Source organism: Perca flavescens, chromosome 1 (genome assembly GCF_004354835.1).
Source record: "Perca flavescens isolate YP-PL-M2 chromosome 1, PFLA_1.0, whole genome shotgun sequence".
NCBI lineage: Eukaryota > Metazoa > Chordata > Actinopteri > Perciformes > Percidae > Perca > Perca flavescens.
The window spans coordinates 31,464,502-31,483,920 of record NC_041331.1 but is presented as its reverse complement, the minus strand read 5'-3'; the positions used below and the strand labels follow the sequence as shown (position 1 = coordinate 31,483,920).

At 38.7% G+C, this 19,419-nt stretch overlaps 1 protein-coding gene across 2 annotated transcripts; it reads left to right on the top strand.

The window, feature by feature from the left end:
- The first annotated feature begins 1,348 nt into the window (after positions 1–1,348).
- alpk3b (alpha-kinase 3b) lies at positions 1,349–15,290 on the top strand. 2 transcript variants are annotated; one of them, XM_028586180.1, is made up of 15 exons: positions 1,349–1,375; positions 1,958–2,014; positions 2,263–2,470; positions 4,608–4,729; positions 5,002–5,119; positions 5,486–6,731; positions 8,351–10,415; positions 11,868–12,015; positions 12,132–12,259; positions 12,376–12,411; positions 12,495–12,769; positions 12,989–13,077; positions 13,179–13,396; positions 13,939–13,987; positions 14,104–15,290. In XM_028586180.1, exons 3-15 carry the CDS (start codon positions 2,343–2,345, stop codon positions 14,429–14,431), a joined length of 4,950 nt encoding a protein of 1,649 aa, XP_028441981.1. In that variant the 5' UTR covers positions 1,349–1,375; positions 1,958–2,014; positions 2,263–2,342; the 3' UTR covers positions 14,432–15,290. The 2 variants fall into 2 exon arrangements, with proteins under 2 accessions (XP_028441981.1, XP_028441971.1); XM_028586170.1 differs by lacking the exon at positions 1,349–1,375 and having other exon boundaries at positions 1,951–2,014.
- The last annotated feature ends 4,129 nt before the right edge of the window (positions 15,291–19,419 follow it).

The following is a 19,419-nucleotide window of genomic DNA, read 5'->3' as shown; positions in this document are numbered from 1 at the left end:
ATACAATGTTAAAATCTTGCCCACCCCACCGACCCCAACTGAATTCCGGTTTGGAGAGGAATTGTTAAAACATTGATGTAATGATCTTTTTTTTATGGAAAGGAGGCATAATGTGACATGGATTGCCAAAATACATGGAAATAAAACTAAATGGAAAAGTTTCCTTTGGATATTAAAGAAGCAAAGGCTAAAGAATCTTTTTTCTTCTATTTTTTTTAACGAGATTTCAACTTCTGCCCAACATGTTTACACATTTTTCTGTATCTTCATCAGCATTACAGTAGAAGGTCCCCCTTCAGCCTTCAGCAGTTGGGTAACATGTTTAGGGGGGATTCACTGTATGATAGACTCACACAACACTCTCCCAGCCTCTGTAGTGTTTCCGCACCCTACTGTGCTTTGATCTCTCTGTACACACCTCGTCCAGAATATCCAGACCGTGCTGAGGCAACTGTGTTTTCCAGCCCCTACACAGAGGACTGGCAGCCATGCATGTCTATCACTGCAGGGTGTATGTTTGTGTGTGTGTGTGTGTGTGTGTGTGTAGGGTGCGTTTGTTTATGGGAATCACTCATGGAATCCATTCTGAAAGGCCGTACTGTGTGTCCATGTTGGGGGTTTAGAGGTCCTTCATTGTGAAATTAGTTATTTGTCTTTTAATACTTGTTCTTATTTTGAAATAAATTCTTCAGTAAATCTTAGTTTTTAAGTTGAGTCAGTGGGTCACCTACCTGTCAAGAAAAGTGGAAAATGTGGGAGTTATCGTGGACTATGATGGATGGATGGAACAAAAAAATGTATGTGGTAACGAGAGTGGTAACGAGAGAACATTTGGATTCATATCATTGATCTTGATTCAGGGAGAACACTCTGAGGAAGCCGTAAATCATAGTACTGGTGCCAGTTCCAATCAGTTCAAAGAAAAGTTGTTTGCAGCTTGTTTACCCTGCAAAAAACAAGTACATGGTGAAAATAAATCCTTAAAGATTTGTTTTGATAGTTTTTAGTTCTCCCCTTACTCGTTAGTTACATTTTTACGTAACTGAGATTTGTTTGATCAGAAACAAAAATGTCAACAGGCATGTCAACTACCTATTTTCAGACAGAACACACATTTGTATATGAATCATGTTAAACCAAACCAACGCATCCCGTAAAGTACAGAGCATTTCAAATTCAACTGCTAATCACTCATTAGTGTGTATGAGACGACTGTGTGTACGTGTGTGTGTGCATGCTTGTGTGAAGATAAGAACCCATAGCTCTTTGGCAGTCAGTGGGATCTGCCTATATAAGGCTGTTCTATTCCTATTGCTTCTCCTCTGGGGATCCAATGCAATTGTCGCTCACAGGACAATGCATGCTAGAGAGCCTGGTAGGTTTTACCATCTTATATTTCATCATATTATAAAAGTTTTTTTAGAAGTCCATATAATTCTAAAGAACAAATAGGGGGAGTCATTGTAACTCCACACGTTCATGTTTGGAAAGTAACCTTGTGTGACTGAAAGACTGAGAGAATGTACTGCTCATATAAATGGACTTAAAAGTGAATGCGTCATTCTCCTGATTGACAGGCTCATATGATTCTCACTATACACAGAGCTAAAAAGTTTGAGGAGAAGAACAGCCAACTACTGACCACAAGTGGTCCCTCTCTTCTTTGAGCACATGTAATCAATTGGAAACAAAATGGAGAAAAAAAATGTCACCCTGTTTTTTTAAATCCTCTCTTCCTATTTGGACTTATTGTGGATTTTTCTTCTTCAGAAAGATTATTCTCGTTAGATCTTTTACTAAATAGCCTCTATTTTTTAGTGCTGGCATATTGTGTTTTGTAAAATAAATGGTCCATAGACAAGTTTTGGAAAGTGTGATGTGCTCTTGTGCCTATTTGCAGGCCAACTATAAATAGTCCAGCAGCTTACGCATGCTCATGTTTGATTGGAAATTGCAGTGCCTTAGGTCAGTGCCGTGGGGTATCTGTCAAAGGAGGGAGAGAAACTTGTGAATGGTGAGTTAACTTTATAAAATAGACTTCTGAATGTTGTTTATGTAAATATTGAATAGGGTAACTAGCCAAATAGGGCATTTTTTACAGAGCATCTCTCACTGATGTTTGTGTTTTTAATCTCAAACTATAGAAAAACACTTTTTTGAAAGTATACATTTCAATACAACTTTATGTAATATAACTTCCTGTTGTGTTTTCATGTTTTAACTCCTTTTTCTCTTTCATATCTCAATAATTTCTCTGGAAAGCCAAAAGAAAAGTGACAACACAAACTTTTGTCCTCTGAAGAACTTTTTTCCCTTCTGAGTATTCTGTTTTTGGGTGAAAAATGGGTTCACGGAGGACAATGACACGCTCCTCTTCTAGCAATGGAAGATCCAGCAATGGGGATAATATCAGCGGGAGTAGCCGGCCTAGTGGCTGCAGCTACCTCTCTAACGTGAGGCCAGAGAACAGGTACGGATTCAACACTAACCTGATGTGCTGTGTTACAGTATCTGTTAAAAAACACTATAGAGACCATGTTAGTCTAAGATCAGGACTTCATCATTATCCAAACCTGGGACAGACCCATGTGGGATACTATTATTTTGTTTGTTGCCATGGTCACCAGAGTTTAAATAAACTGTTGATTAAGAATAGCATCTCAGTTACACACCATGAGCCCCATTTCACATCAAGCAATACACTAACAGCTTCTGCATGGAAAGATTTGTTCATGGAACAGGCAGTGTTGACCACATAGGTTCCACTCTTTAATAATACCTTAGTAGTTCATAGGAAGAGGCTACAAAGAGTGTTTTGAGATAATAATAATAATAATACATATATATATATATATATATATATATATATATGTTTCTAGCCAGTGGCACAGGGCAGCCTTTACATTAACATTACCAAAGTAATCAGCTCCCTGATTTTCCCTTTTTTTATTGGCTTCTGGAAATATAAGAAAACTAGACATTTGATTCTTTGTCATCCTTTGTTGGCCTTTAACAAGACTATTGCTAGTGTGATTTACTCCACAACAATGTGCAATGTCATTGCAAAATGATATGTAAGGATAATTTTGTGGGAATGGATCAGATGTTGTTTCCAGCAGGAATTAGTACAAACACTGAGCACCCACAAAAAAACTGAAATAATGAACAGGAAATGTAAGACACAATTCAATGCAACACTGAAACAGTTTTAGCTTAAAAATGAATTTAAGCTAGAATTAAAACGTGTTATTGTAAACATTGAATTGCCAACAAGATTAACTGCAGTATAGTGCATGCTGTAAGCCATATACTGTGTACAAATACATAATTTAAGTGTGACTGTATTTAGTATGAATGTCTTTCTTTGTTTGCTTAATCATGAGTAACATGCAGTGAAGTGTAACAGTAACTGCATTGACCCAACACTGAAATGGATGTTAACACCAGACATGGATCAACTGCACGTCATGTGTACAAGTAGCACGATTATGCTCTTATAATATGCATGAAAGCCAACATGAATTAGTATTAACATATGTGTGTTGATGTTTCTTCCACATTTCTACATGCATTGATGGGTTAATATTCTCGAACCATTATATTTATGGTGATGATGATGTTTCATTTTTATAATTAATGTCATATGGACTAATTCGACCTCTCTAAGGACATGCTAAGTAGCTATTTATACTGAACTTCAGAAGTCAAAGATCACAAGAAATGCTTTCTTTTGTTTACATTACAGTTAATTACATGTCATTTAGCTGACGCTTTTATCCAAAGCGACTTACAATTAAGTGCTTTCAACTGTGAAGGTTCAAACTCCAGACAACAAGTAGTAAGTGCAAGTACATTAGCTTTAAATAAGCAAAGCTACAAAGAAACATGAAAGTGCAGGTTCAAGAATTTTGTTTGTGGTCTGTAAAAAAAAAAAGATGTTTAACATTCGCCTGTTTTTATTGCCTCTTGAAAGAACCAGATAACACTCAATAAGGACCAATCTTAGCCAAATTCAGAGTTGCCTTTCATGACCAAATAAGCACACGCTTAGAGAAATAGGTTTTCTTTTCCTTCAATGTTCAATCATTACATTACATGCTACATACTGTGGCTCCACCCAGGCCCCAACCACAATTCTCCCAATTTTGGATTGTCTTATTCCAACAGCAGCCAAGCTGGGTGGCGACCTGACTCAAAACATTTGTTTGCATCCTTTTGAAAACTATGGGTGACGTCACAGTCATTAAAGTCACGTCTTTCTACGGTGGTTGTTACAGAAATTATCGGTTTTAATCAGAAATTGTCTCCGAGCTGCATTACCTTCCATCATCACCGCTTTAATGTGAAGGACGTCATCTAGAGGGAATGGAGGCAAGGTCTTAAGACAAAAATAACATCTGGTATTTTTTTCCACAAACTTCAGCTGTTAAAGGCTGCCATTTTTCATTCAGACAACCTTATACATAATTATAATAATATATATATGTATAATTTTTGCTCTTGAGTCTGGAAACTGCTCATCTACACATAAAGATAATCCAGTATGTATGGAATAATGCTAAAATTACAAAAACAACTTGACTGACCAGCTCCATTGTCTTGCACAGGAGCACACTCTGCAGCGTGATGGCCCAGTTAACTGAGGAAACACAGCCTTCCTTTGAAACTACCCTCAAGTCAAAAGCTGTGTCTGAGAATTGCAATGTGAAGTTCTCTTGTGTGGTTACAGGTAATCACGGCTTCTCTGTAACACTTTGCAAGACCATACACCAGTTTATAAACTAATGGAAATGTATTACAGGGACACAAAAATAATGTTTTACCTCCGATATACACCTGGTTTCATGCATATTTAGCATCTGAAAAATATTCAGAAAGTCTACAAGACAAGTTCATTCTCTATTTAATAACTGTATTCTTCTGTACAGCACTTTGGTCAACTTTGGTTGTTTTAAAGTGTGTTTAAAAGATATCAAGATTTTTCTTTTCTTTTTTTTTCAGGATACCCTACTCCTCAAGTTACTTGGTATAAGGATGATATGCAGTTAGACAGATACTGTGGACTGCCTAAATATGAAATATTTCGCAATGGACAAAACTATTCCCTGCACATTTACAAGTATGTATGTTTGGAAACACTGAAATGATATCTGACTGCACTTGTTCTACCAAGATCAAAACAGTATTAGCCTGTAAAAACTTTGAAATTTGAATGACTACACATCAACGGGCAATCTGATGGAGGCAACAAACCCATAGTGTATTATCTCCATCTTTCTGCTATGAAGTAGTCCAAAATACTAAGAGGGTGCCTTGACATTCTTGCCCAAATTAAGTAAACCTAATAATAAACAGCTTATCCCCTGAGCACAATTTAGCTAACACAGCAGTTTTACCTTGTCAGCAATGTTTACTTTTGTTTTTGTCAGGGATCTTGCTCAATATAATTTTAATTAAGGCAACTTAAATTGGGTTCTCTTTGCAGTTGCACTGTGGAGGATGCAGCTATATACCAGGCCTCAGCCAGCAACAGTAAAGGTATTGTGTCCTGCTCTGGGGTCCTGGAGGTGGGTGAAATGAACGAGTTCAAGATCCACCAGCGCTACTTTGCCAAGCTCAAACAAAAGGCAGAGAGCAGACGCAGGGAAGCGGAAGGTAAAGAAAACCAGGAGCCGATACGAACCATCAGTCCAGACCGCACGCAGAGGAAACGCCGTTCCACAATGGAGGCCTTTCTCAGCACACCAAGCTCCATGGAGGATGAGGGCAATGAGCAGAGCCATCAGGCTGTAGCGGTAGAGACAGTGGCCCGGTTACAGGAGGCAACTGTGGAAGAGGTGGAGGAAAAGCCTGTCCCCATCGCTAATGGAGCTGTGTCTGCTGTAACTAATGGACAAACCATCAGTGAAAACGGCAACAAGAGCGGGACATATATTTATGACTCTGCCCAGAAGATTTTTACTGTTCACCAACCCAAAACTCCCTTTGTCAAAAAGAAGATTAAAATTTCCAACAGTACACCAGGAGAGCAGGCATCTGAGGAGAGGAGGGCAATAAATGAGACCTTAACCTCTGTAGCTATAGCCTTCACAGAGTCAGTACAGTCTGAGGGGAATTCAGAAGAGTTTATGGAAGTAGAGAACACTGATAGTTCATCAACTGTGGATACAGACTGCAGAAACATGACCGAACAACGTCAGAAAGCAGAAACAGAGGAAGTATTGTTAGCTAAAAGGCCTTTAAAGAATGAAAACATATGTGTTGAGGTAGCTGTGCCTTCACAGAAAGAACAGCTCACTGCTTCAGTACCCCCAGCTGCTCTTAAATCTACAAGTCATAAGACTGTGTCAGAAACTGAAGGTAAAAAAGCTGCAAAGCATGAGAAGGAAGCTGGAAGCAAAGATACAGAACAAAATGTGGCAATGCAGAACCAAAGTCCTCACTTAACCTCAACAGAAGGACAGTCAGGTGCTGCAGCAGAACCTCAACAACCCCTAAGCATAGTTAAAGGGAAGATTTCTAAAACAGAACATGTTACAGTCATGGATGTTGGCGAGAAGTCAAAGACTTCCACGGGTGGATGTTTACCACAAGGAGAGCCGGTGAACGCACCATGTGAAAACAGGAATGCTTTACATCAGCGTCCACATAAACAGCCTGGAGATCAGCTGTCTGCGAAGGAAACAAGCCCCCGCCAAAATAATGTGTCTGTGTCTGCCGTGCTGAATGAGGTGAGCAGCAAGCCCTTGCATTAGTTCATGAGTCCTTTTGCAGCCAACACAGGCCTCATCAGTAACACAAGCATCCTGGAGCTATTTATAGCTTTTACAAGTATGCCCCACTGTGTGACAAGAATTAAATGACGCACATGTTGACAGATCATGCAACAGGTAGATTGATTCAGTGCATTTGATTTGTTGGTTCAAAGGGAGAGTTGCATTATTTCTTAGGATATAAACGTAACGTTATATTTGTTCAATTTGGCAATCTGAAAATACTAGTATGTGGACTAAGCAGATTTTCTCTAAAGTTCGACATTTTGGGAAATAGATTGTTCGCTTGCCAAATGAGAAGCTCTATACCACTGTTGAACCAATGGGAGGTGCAGAAGTTTTGATTTCTCTCAGACTACTTAAATTAAAATATGCTGAAAGGTTATCATGAAGCTTTAGACCAACAATGTCAAAATTACACTACCACAGCTTTAAACAAATGAAATATAACATGTTAATTTGTGAGCTTCAGAGGTTTTGGTAGATAGATCTTTACCTTTGGACAGAGGCAAGCTAACTGTTTCCTCCTGTTTCAAGTGCTAGGCTAAGCTACTTAGGGCTACAGCTGTTGGCTGTAGCCTTAGACCATATATAAATACAGTAGGCCTATATCATCATCATCATCATCATAGTCATCATCATCATACGTAGGGTCATTTGGCAAATTCCCTAAATCAGCACTTGTTTTGCTATTTGAAATGTGAATGTTTATTGTCCACTGCTTATGCATTTGCCCTGACTCCAGCAGCATGGCTGAGTGCTGACGGCACTGAGAGCTGAGACAAAACACTGCACAGCTGAAGCACCTCTTAAAATGATTCGCATTCCTTTCTGGCCACACTTAAATGTAAAATAGCCACCTTACTTGTGAAAAGGCTTCACAGTGTCAGAGTTAGATAGAATGGAGGGAAGGAAAACGTGCAGAAATTAGCAAAAATGCACATTTATTTATGTATTTTATAACAACTGCAGACTATGTTCTAAGTAGTTGAAGTTTTGCTTTTTGAAGGAACGTAGGGGCGGAAACGAGAATAACCCTTGAGTTATCATAGCTTATCTCATCCATGATGGAATGACTTATCACACAGGGAACCTCTCCTGCTAATTTAACCTCAATTTCAATCTTTGTGGGTATTTAAAGCTCAACAAACATGCTTGTATGGCACAGATGTATGAAAGAGAGAGCAGTGTGCTCACGTTTCACTATATAATATATCAAATATATCACTACGGTACAAAAATTCAGAAATATCCTAAGGTTTGTATACAGGCTTACTAACATGATGTCCAAACACTAATATGGCAGGGATCCAAGCTGTTGAACCTCTGTCACTGAGAGCCATGTGAACATTGCATAATAGGTGAAGTAAAGATTTCTTGTTCATCGCTAACTATATTGTTTCTCTGGTTCACACATTTCTTTTTGCTCCAGGGTCTTCCCATTCTATTCTCTGTTTGTTGCTGGTTACGCTGTTGCTGTTTATAAAATTACATGTGTTTATCTGTGTTCTGAAAAGCCAGGGATAAGTGAATAAGTATTTACAGCATGGAAACCTCTGCTTGTATTTTGCCCCAAGGTTACACAGGCCCATACAACGATGAGCAGGAATGATGCACCTGTCAACATTGAGCTTCCACCCAACCAGATGGACGTGCAACCACCACAAAAGACTCTATCAGAGAGAGAGACCACGACAGATGACATCCAGACCCCTTCATTGCACAGTGGTCTACAAGTAGCAATGGACAAAATGACACAGGACACATGGGATCATTCCAGAGGATCAAATGAAAGCCATACAGTCCTTTTTACAGACCTACAGAAGTCAACCCTCCAAAGCCCCGGTGGTGGTGAGAACACCCGAGGGTGTAACGTTTCTTCCAGCGCCCAGCAAAGCCAAGTTGATACAGCTATAAAAACCTTTGAAGGGACAGAAATACAAGTTAGTGAGAAGGTAGAGGGTAACGAGGTAGGTGAGTTACTAGTGCAGTCTGGCATCGTGGCCCCAAATGAGAAGAAAGTTGAGATGGAGACTGAAAGTGCTGCTCTGCATATAATAGAACACACTGAAACAGAAATCACCAAAGGAGCAGCAGATAAAGACACTAATGGTATATTTGTGGATGTATGTAATAAAGAAACTGAGAAGAATGAGCATATATTAAAAATGGCGGAGGGAACTAGTTCAGCATTGCAGAATCTGAAGTCATCTCTATATGAGCCTGCTATCCCACTCCTAACAAAAACTCAAAAAAACACAAACATATCCGAACTCCAGATTAAAGACTTCCAGGAAATTCACAAACCTGTAACAAAAGTCATATCTGTAGCTGAACTTTTGAGATCACAATTAAAGGCTCTTGACTCTACACTAGCAAATTCAGTGACCGCCATAGCGGTCAATGCTGGCTTTGTACAAGATCTAACTACAACTGTGACAAAAACATGTGAGGAGGATGGCAGAAAACTGGAAGTGAAGAAGTCTGACAAGAAAACTGAGACAAGTATTACGCCTCCTAGGAACATAAAGGAAACCCTCATGGAGGTTTATAATCAACTATATAAAACGGATCAGGAACAAATTCAGTCTCAAGGTGCAACTTCACCGCCTGTTCAGGCGTTACAAAAACCTCTTGTAATCCCACCCATCTCTGTCGTAGACACTTGCACCACTATAGAGACTGCAGGATGTCAGGACAGTGACAAAAGATATAATGAAGGTTTTTTAAACATTGGACAGGAAACTCGAGCATCAACTCTGGTTCCTCTGAAAGATTGCCCTGTTGTTTTGCTTTCTGGGAGTGAAAATGTCAAACACAATTTTCCCCCTTCGACTTCTGAGGACGAACTTACCAAAAGACTTACATCTGGAACTGTCAGTCCAGAACCTGGGACTCCACTTGCAGTGATAAAGGCCAGCAGTCAAAAGGTAAATATTACAGTTTTGGAGCATGCCAAAGGTGACCCTGTTCAAAGCAAAGACATGTTAACCTCAGAAACTAAACAACTAAACAGCAAAACCGTAAAGGGGATTCCTGAAATGAATTCCACAACACTAGATCAATACAAAATAGAAGAATATGACACAAAGAACTGTTCTTTGCAGAGTGCAAAAAGGATTCCCACTAAAAGTGTACTTGGCACAGATACACAAGAGGAAGAGGACAGTTCTATGGTTGAGGATTTTCCAAGGACTGACTCCTTCAGCAATCCAACTCCTGAGGCTAGTCCATTGTTAAAGAAAAGAGAGAGTGTTTCTCCCATTCCTTCGGCTACTCCACAAGAGCTGGCATCTGGGGCCAGACGTAAAATACTAGTACCCAAGGCCAAACCTGAGGAGGCCTCAGAGGCCACATCACCAGTTGATAACCAAATTCAGAAAAAGGAAGTTCCTACAGAGAGCAGCAAGCTTTTGGCAAGTCCTGTGACCTTCTCTACGTCTCCAAGCCTTTCACGACGGTCACCTCTGCTTCAGAGGCGTGGGGAGCAAACGTCCCCTGGAGAAAGGCGTTCTCCGCTCTTAAGCAGGAGGAAGACGACATCTGAGACTCAAGCACCAAGCCAGCCGCCTGCTGAGGAGCTCCACAGCCCCATAACTGAGGTGAAACCTGCAGAGAAGGACAAGCATGACCCATTCAAAGGTAAAATATGTCAACATTAGTGCATGTTTATGTGGTATTCATCATCATCAAACTTTATTACAGACTCAAGGTCCAAATCACCCACAACAATACATAAATGCATATCCATAAACGCACATGCATACACACTTACCTACACATGTAATAAATTAATAAAAATAAACAAACAAATTTAAAAAGAAAATTATTGTTCTACCAGGAGACAATTATACCAGTGTTTCCACATATGGGATTGGTAGCGTGTAGTGCTTAGACGTATGTCAGTTAAGCCCATTATTATTTCATTTTGTGACCCATCAAGCCGACACATGAATTTAAACATTAGGTTTCTTAAAACAGCATGAAAGGTTCTCACTCTTGCAACCACAAACATCTCACTTGCACTACACCATCTTGGTCTTGTAAGTAATATTCTCATTGCATTATTATATGCTACTTTCAATTTTAAAAGACTTGCCTTTTTATAATTTGACCACAAGTGCGCAGTATACAACGGTGTGCAATATGCTTTGAACAGAGATATCTTTACACCAGCCGTACATGCCCTAAATTTACGTAAGAGACTATTGGCTTGTGCATACATCATGCGACATTGCCTGTAAATATCTTCATCATCTGTCATTTTATCAGTGATAAAATGACCAAGGTATTTCACCTTATCACAGACACTAAGCGTATTATTAGCCAATTTAAAATCAGGGAAATTCAAACCTTTATCATCTTTAGTTCTACTGATCATGACAACACTCTTATTGGCGTTATATTTAATATCATGTTCCACACCATATACCGAACAGATTGTAAGAAGCTGATGTAATCCAGCACTACTTGGGCTAAAAATCACAAGGTCGTCAGCATACATAATATGGTTCACTACTGAATTACCAATCATATTATGTGTATATTAATCAGTATGACATTTTGACACAGGCATGGGGTTACAGTGAATATAGTTATCAGTTTATTATATACTTTAGAGCTATAGTGCGTAGTTTCTGTCACCCCCATGAGGAATTGTAAGTAATGACAACAACACTGTTGGTGCATCCACATGACGCAAGTCTTTGGTGATCGCGCACCACCCCCACCCGGCCTCCAGGTGAAGAGATCTTTTAATTTGTACGTCCTCTTCATCTTCAAAGCTGAACGCTGCTGTTGTCCTTTCTTGGCGGTGATGTAAAACTGCGTGCAAAAATCATACATAGCCATACTGAGAAATACAGAGAGAGTTTTGTATCAACACATTGGCAATGGCTTGAATGTAACAGATGTTCATTAATATAAAATACAGTATATGCGCACTATAGCTTTAAAGCAAATAAACCTTTGCTATGTAGCATATATATAGCACATGCAGTACATATCAGACTGGATACATCAGGTTGCTTGATAGTTAGAAGATATGGAAGTTTCTTTACCATGTTGTCTGTGTCGGGTCTCTTTTCCCACCAGCTCCTCAAGTTATTCGTAAGATCAGGGGCGAAACCTTCGCAGACGCCTCAGGACACTTGAAACTGTGGTGCCAGTTCTTCAACGTTCTTAGTGACTCTACAGTAAAATGGTACAGAAATGAAAAGAGGATTGCTCAGATTATAAAAAAGTAAGTTTCCAGATTGACTCGAAAGTAAATCTGCAGTTTCACAAGAATTTGAACATACTTTTAGAAATATATTATTTCCTATAAAATGTATCTGTGGTAATTTGTTTGTTTCTCAGTGCAGGGGATGAAACTCAGGTCAATCTTGCCATTGTTCAGGCATCATGCAAAGACTCTGGTGTTTACGGATGCACAATCACAAATGAATATGGAACCGACTCCACAGACTGTCTTCTTAGTGCAGATAGTATGTACTCTTTTATCTTACATTTGGCATAAAATAAATGTTTTTCCTTGAATTGTTTCCTTGCATTAATGGGTCGCGACAAGTCTCATTCTGTCTTCTCTCTCACTGTGTTGCAGTTTTGGCTGGAATGTCCCTACGTGAGGACCTTGGTGGTAAGATGAGATTTTACATGTTAAGATCACAGTTTTTCCAGTGTCAGAGCCCAAATGCCATTCTTACGTTCTTCTGTACGCAGTTGGAGAGGAAATCGAAATGACACCCATGATATTCAACAAGGGTGTGGCTGATTCTGGTGCCTGGGGTAACAAATTATTTGGCCGTATAATGATGCAGGAATCTCATATTGGTGATGGCTGTTCTCATAAAGTCTGGAGGGCAAAAGTCATCTATGGTCTGGAGCCTGTGTTTGAGTCAGGAAACACATGTATCATTAAAGTGCGCAACCCCATTGCCTATGGAGGCAAAGCAGAAAGCTGTCTAATAGACAGGAACCTCGACATTATCAAGCAGGTACATAAGAAAAGTTAGATTTTGTAATTTATTTGCATATTCTTAAATTTAAATGTCATTCAATGAACTAACAAATCCAGCATTAAAGTGAATCAGTCTTGTGTCATTCTTGCCACCCACATAGGATTACTGAGGCATTAATCAAAAGAAGATTAAATAAATGTACTGGTTTAAGTTGAGCTTATCTTTACTGGCTTTTCTCCAATGTTCTGCATACAGGAGTGTAAAATTCAGAACTTGGCTCGTGAATACTGCAAAATCTTCTCAGCAGAGGCAAGAGTGATTGAAAACTTTGGCCCCTCTCTTGAGTAAGTACAATCAGTTAACTCCTTATCAAATGTTATTTAATATTATTTACAGTACATGGAACATAAAAGTCATTCACAGCATGCCAATCTATGTCACACAGGGTGATTCCAGTCTACCTGATGTACCGACCAGCAAATACAGTCCCTTATGCATCAGTAGAGGCTGATCTGACAGGAGTCTATCAGAAATACTCTGTCCTGGATGAGACAGGCAGAATAGATATGAGGTCTGGCTCTGAGGCGGAGCAGAAGTGCTGTGCACTGCAGCACTGGATCTTTCAGTGGACCAATGGCAATCTGCTACTCACTCGACTAGAAGGTAGGCTGATGCTTGAATGCAACAGGGCAATGTGAAAGTTATGTTTTCCCTAAATTTGTGGCTAAAATATTTAAGAATATGATGATGTTTTGGTCACCTCCTATTTTAACCTCCTAGCTTATCCTACAACATGACAAACATTCACATTTACAAAGTTTGTGTTAAAATCAGTAGCATGTTGAACAGAAGAGGCCGTGAGCATGTGAAGCTTAAAATTGGTTGACAGATTACACACTTTACCATAGCAAATGTGCTAAAATATTGCTTGCAATAGGGAGAAGTGTGCTGAGGTACTTAAAACTTTGCTAACCTTCTCAACTCTTAATGTGTATTTTAAACACATTCAGGTCCATTACACACAATTTGTTATGCAGAATGTACGATAAAATAAACATTTTATGTAGTTTTAAATTTTTTTCTCCCTCTTATAATTTAAGTACTGGATTTAATGTGGTGACAGTTCAAATTGCATGTCTGTCACATTTGAATAATGTTACCTGAACAACAGAAAAATAAAGTAATTGCGTGGTGTTGTTTTGCAGGTGTTGACACCAAGATCACCAATGTCGGGATTTCAGTCAAATCGACGGGGTTAGTATATTTGTGTTGTTTCTGTAAATGATGCCGTTAAAACCTCATTTTACAGGTAATTTGCATTTATACTCGTCACGACTGTAAGATTTGTTGTGTGTTGTGTGTTGCTGCAGGCATCAAGGGCTGTCTGTTGAAGGGAATCCCAAAGTTTTTGAGCAATTTGTCTCCCAGCACCAGTGTAACTATTTCTGTGGTCTGCTCAGCCTGAGGTCACTAAAGGTCATAGACTCTTTATTGACGCCAATGAAGCCCAAGGGCTCCAAGAGCCCGTTACTTCAACGCAAAATGGCTGCTGGCTCCTCCAGCCCTCAGATTGGCCGGAAAGCTGCTGGCAGCCCCAGACTGCCCAGGAAGACTGAGCCAGAGGGCAGAAAGACCCCCACAACACAAAAAGCTGCTGATGCTCCCAAAGATGTTAATCACAAAATTATCACTCAATAAGACATGAAAGATCTCACATTTATTCACTGGAGCAGTATTCTGATCAAATGCCATTGATTGTCTACGTGATGAAGTCCTAAACCAGAAATGGTTCTCTGTTGGGTATGTATCAGCAAAACAGTCCAGGAGGAAGAGACAGAAAGAAGGCTGATATACTTCTATGATATGGGCATACAACCATTCAGATACCAGGAAAGAGATTAATAATAATAATAATAATAATAATAATAATAATAATAATATGACTTAACTATTTAATTTTAACAGCCACCATTCCTTGCTATTATCATTTATTGTGGATTGATGCCCTCACGTGTTGTGGTGTTTTTATATTGTAGCCTTCATTCAACCAATCTTAGGGTTGAAACTACAGCGCAGTAGCAAGTAATAACTTTCCTGGGTTTGTATTCTATCAATCCCTGTACCGTTGTAGGTCACAGATTGTGAATCCCAATCTCAGGTCAGTGTATTTGTACTAAATGAATGTGCAAGCTAAAAAAAATGTAACTGAAGTGGCATTATATGTAGTCTTAGTGTCCTTGTAAATGGAAAAGCACAAACATGTATCTGTTGTAGTCACACTTTTGAGAATGTAGAGCAGTTATTATGTCAATTAAACCATAACAGATACACACTACTGCACATTTTTAAGGCTGGGAGAAAACAACCTATATTTTTTCAGAATTGTATCAAGCCAAATAGCTTCACATGAAACTGTTGTAAAGTGGCAAATGGTGCTGTGCTTTTATACTATAACTGTTTACTTGCTGTTCTACATTGCACTGCATTTTTAGAAACTGCACCTTTGAATGCAACTGGCTGTAAAATAAAAGATATGATTACGGCTCGTACATTTGGAGACACTGTGAAAGTGCATGCTATTTCAGTTTTGAGTGTCATTCTTAATAGAAATTAGCATATCGTGGAGTGGGCTGAATCACTGTAATGAAAGCCATCCCACTCCGTCTATCTGACATCAGCAGTCACTCACTATCATGTAGAAAGGTAACCCGGTGTTATCTCAGTGACTCCTATTATCTGAAAGGACTACGTCACATTTCCTTCTGTCATTATACTGACATGAACCCGTTATTTATAGCATTTCTAGGAAAAGGATTGCCATATTTGGGCTGATTCCTTTAGACTATTTTAGTAAAGCAACACTTTATCAATATTTTTTCAGCTATATCAAAACTTTTACAAAAGATGTAAAGCTAATCTACTCGCCGTAGACAGCAAATTAATATCCTACAGTATCCTATCTGTCCAGTTAACAACTAAGTGGAGCAAAGATTAAAACAAGAGTAAGGGTCCACAGCCATATGAGCTGCTCTGTGACTGTATAGGTGCAACAATGCTTCAATCTTAAACATTAACATGCTAATATTTAGCATGTAATTTAGGTTTAACAGATCTCAATTTTAGTTTTGCATTTCAGTATGCTAAATTTTGTTAATCAGCACTAAATACAAAGCACAGCTGAAGCTGAGGGGGGATGTCTTTCGCAGGTATTAAGTTTAATGATGGCACTGGATTCAAAAATAGAGGGTTCACCAAAGTTATTATGATTCATCCTGAGGAGGACATAAAGGTGTTTAAAATCCATCCAATAGTTATTGAGACATTTCACTAAAACCCACAAATACAGTCAGGAGATCACCAAAGTCAGTAGGATTAATCCTATGTGAACAATGGATGTCTGTACAAGATTTCATGGCAATCCATCTCATAGTTGTTGAGATATTTCAGAGATATTTGTAGTCTGACTGCTTCCATGGCTAAAAAAAAGGCATTGCATGTTCACCCATAGATCCAGAATAATTTGTGTTTATATAATATCATATACACTTGGAATAAATACACTACAGGATTCATCACGTTATGCTGTAAGATCTTATGAATATCTAACATGAGAAAGAGACATTGTGGGTAGTGTAAGAAATAAAAGATCCTTCTTTAAGCTATTGCATGCTTAACAGCGCTACCACCCTGGGTGTAAATCAGATTCCTTCAGAGATATTAGAGAATGAAGTGTTGCTCGCAACCAGTGTGTGTTTACAGGGTGAAAGGCTAACTTCATCATGATAATCATTTGTGATTCATTAGTGAGTCATCGTTTATGTAAGCGGTGGCCCCTCACGCACAAATGTGTGCAGTGCCAGAAGCTATGTATGCCTAAGTTGAGTTAAAAAAAAAAAGTTCACTTAGTGTCACTTCTGATGTTGTCAGGGTCAGATGCTGCTTAAAGAAGGAAGATGTGACAGGCTTTTTTTGTGGGGTAGCTGATGTTTCTGTTATATAGTCTATATTTCTTACACTCTACTTTGTTATAATCTGTGACCAGTAAATAACAATTTGTAACAAAATGCACAGTAGGCCTGTGCATGATATTGACTTGAAAAGCAGGTCATAACACTTGCAATAGGCTACTACAGCATCATCATGAATTATAAATAATGGCATTCACAGACTTTCCGGTGTGTTCAATGTCTGGGGCAAAGAACAATGACAACAAACCTGTATTTAAATCTCAATAGAACAAAACTGCATGACATCTGGCCCACGTGTCTCATTTAGTCATTGATTTCAACCACATGTCCACATGGCGCTGAAGCTGGTGCTCTCCATTCATGACTCTATTTAGAAGACGTGGCTGGATTTGCAGGCCAGCCACACGGGAGGTATCGTAGATCAACAGACTGGATGTAGTGTAATTGAGGTGTGATTACAACATGGAGAAGATTGGACCTATCACGAGACAACACACTCCTGCCACCTACTGTTAGTTCAATCACCACACCATTGATGAAAACAAGAAAAGTAAAACAACTTTACTTACATTTTTTAAATGATGTCTGATTTTAGTTGACTAAACTTTCTATGGAGATATTGAGGTGAATCAGGAAAGAGGTTAAATACATTTCCCACAGTCACATCTGTCAATGCTAAATACGACTGCTATTACAGATTTCACATTGGAAGGTTTGATTGGCCAAATATTTAGTCACTGAGTAGCAGTTTTCAAATGGCAATGAAGAACAAGTAGAGGTATAGTTTTATTTTATTCCAAAAAGTGACATACTCATCACAAAATATGCACAGAAATAAAAGTATTAATATTATAAAGGTAGGTCAAGGGTTATAGCCACAATATCACTGAGTGGCAAAATATGTAAAATCAATACTATTTTTCAACTCAAATCATATCATGCACCAGGTTCACTTTGTAAGATCAGATCTCTTTACATAGTCAGTATCTTGTCTATTAGAAAAATTACATTTGTCTCAGAGGAATAATGTCAGACAATGACACATATCTTAATCCAAATTAGATTCCTGCAAGGAGTTACAGAAAAAATTATGAGCGAAGCTTGGAAATTACAGAAAAAAGATGCATTGGCACAGCCCTTCCTGCTGCACTGAATAACTCTGGCCGAACGCTATAAAGAGCACTGAATCACTCACAATAATCTCAGCATTAATACCCGTGATAAGACGTAGCAAATGAAAGAATTGTAAGTCCTTAACTGTAGAAATTGTGTGTGTATAGGACTAAGTAATTGCCATTTCATTTAATAGGACATACTGTTGAGATAATGTGAAGACCTCACACTCGGTCTTTAGCACATTAAACACTTTCAGTCTCACATTCAGGCTCATTATGTGGCAACATGTAAAAATATGCAAAGACCTTGTTTCATTTTGATAGTTTTGACAGATATTATAAAATAACATCTCTACATTCAGCCAGACATTATTTGTACAATATCAGAGGCACAATGAGGATGCACAGTCGATAAGATCTCATTCAATCGAATGGAGAAAAAAAAGAGGAAAAACAGAAACAGCGACAAGTGTGTTATCTAAGACCCAAGCTCTCACAAGGCTGCCTGTTATTCTGACCTCTCATTGTTGTGCCTGACTGACCTCAATTACCATTGGCAGACCAGGGTAGTTGTGACCATTTTGGCAGATTATATGAAAATTATCACACGTCCCTAAATGCCACAGACTAGTTGGCATTTGAAAAAACTTTTATCTCCAGTACGCCAAAAGTCCCAGGCTGCCATTGGTCTCTGTGTCATTGCTAAGTTGACTGTCAGTGCTAAATTAATCTACCATATCACAGCAAGCTATTGCTGACTACAAAATAATTACATTCTGATGCATATCTCAGGTTATTTCTTTTCATGGGGGAACATAAAGGCTTAATCTGAATAAAATCTGTGTTGTCTAAATGATGTAGTGTATGCACATAGTGCTGTTCAATAGGGCTCAGCAATCCTTTCAAAAACTGCATAGAAAGAGATGTACATACTAGATGAGTCTGCAACAGTCATCAATATGCTGCTAAATCTGCTCAATTATGTTTTGCATAAAGCTCACACAGACACTTCTTGTGACATCTTCAATATCTACAACACTGGGTTATCACCTGGTATCAATCCAGATTTATTAGGGGTATTCCTATCTAAGATGCATTGTGGACAACCTCTAAACAACTTGAATGGTTTTCAATATCGCTCAGTGCTCTTGGTGGTATGTAGTTAAAAAAACTCAATCAAAACATAAGGCTTTAATTTCATTAGGAGAATAATTGGTACCACTTCACAACTTCTGTCCTGCTCTGCTCAGAGGGTTGCAGTGAAAATTATAATGGATATGCAGCAACCACAGCTTCCTCTGTATGAAGCATGGCAAATGTATCACCAAGACACCAAGACACAATAGTTCACAACAATCTGAGGGAGTAAAACCATCAGAAACCAACTGTGAAATTCAGTTTGGCATATAGCATTCACACTCTGCTTGTTAATTTATGCTTAGATTAAGCATATATGGAAGTATGACTTTAGACAAATTTCTATTACATAATGCTCTTTAAGGAATATATATAAGAAAAAATAAAATTGTCGCATCCAAAGAGTACTTTTACGTTAGAAACTACCCAAGAGAAGCATACATTAATGAGAAACTGAACTCTGCAG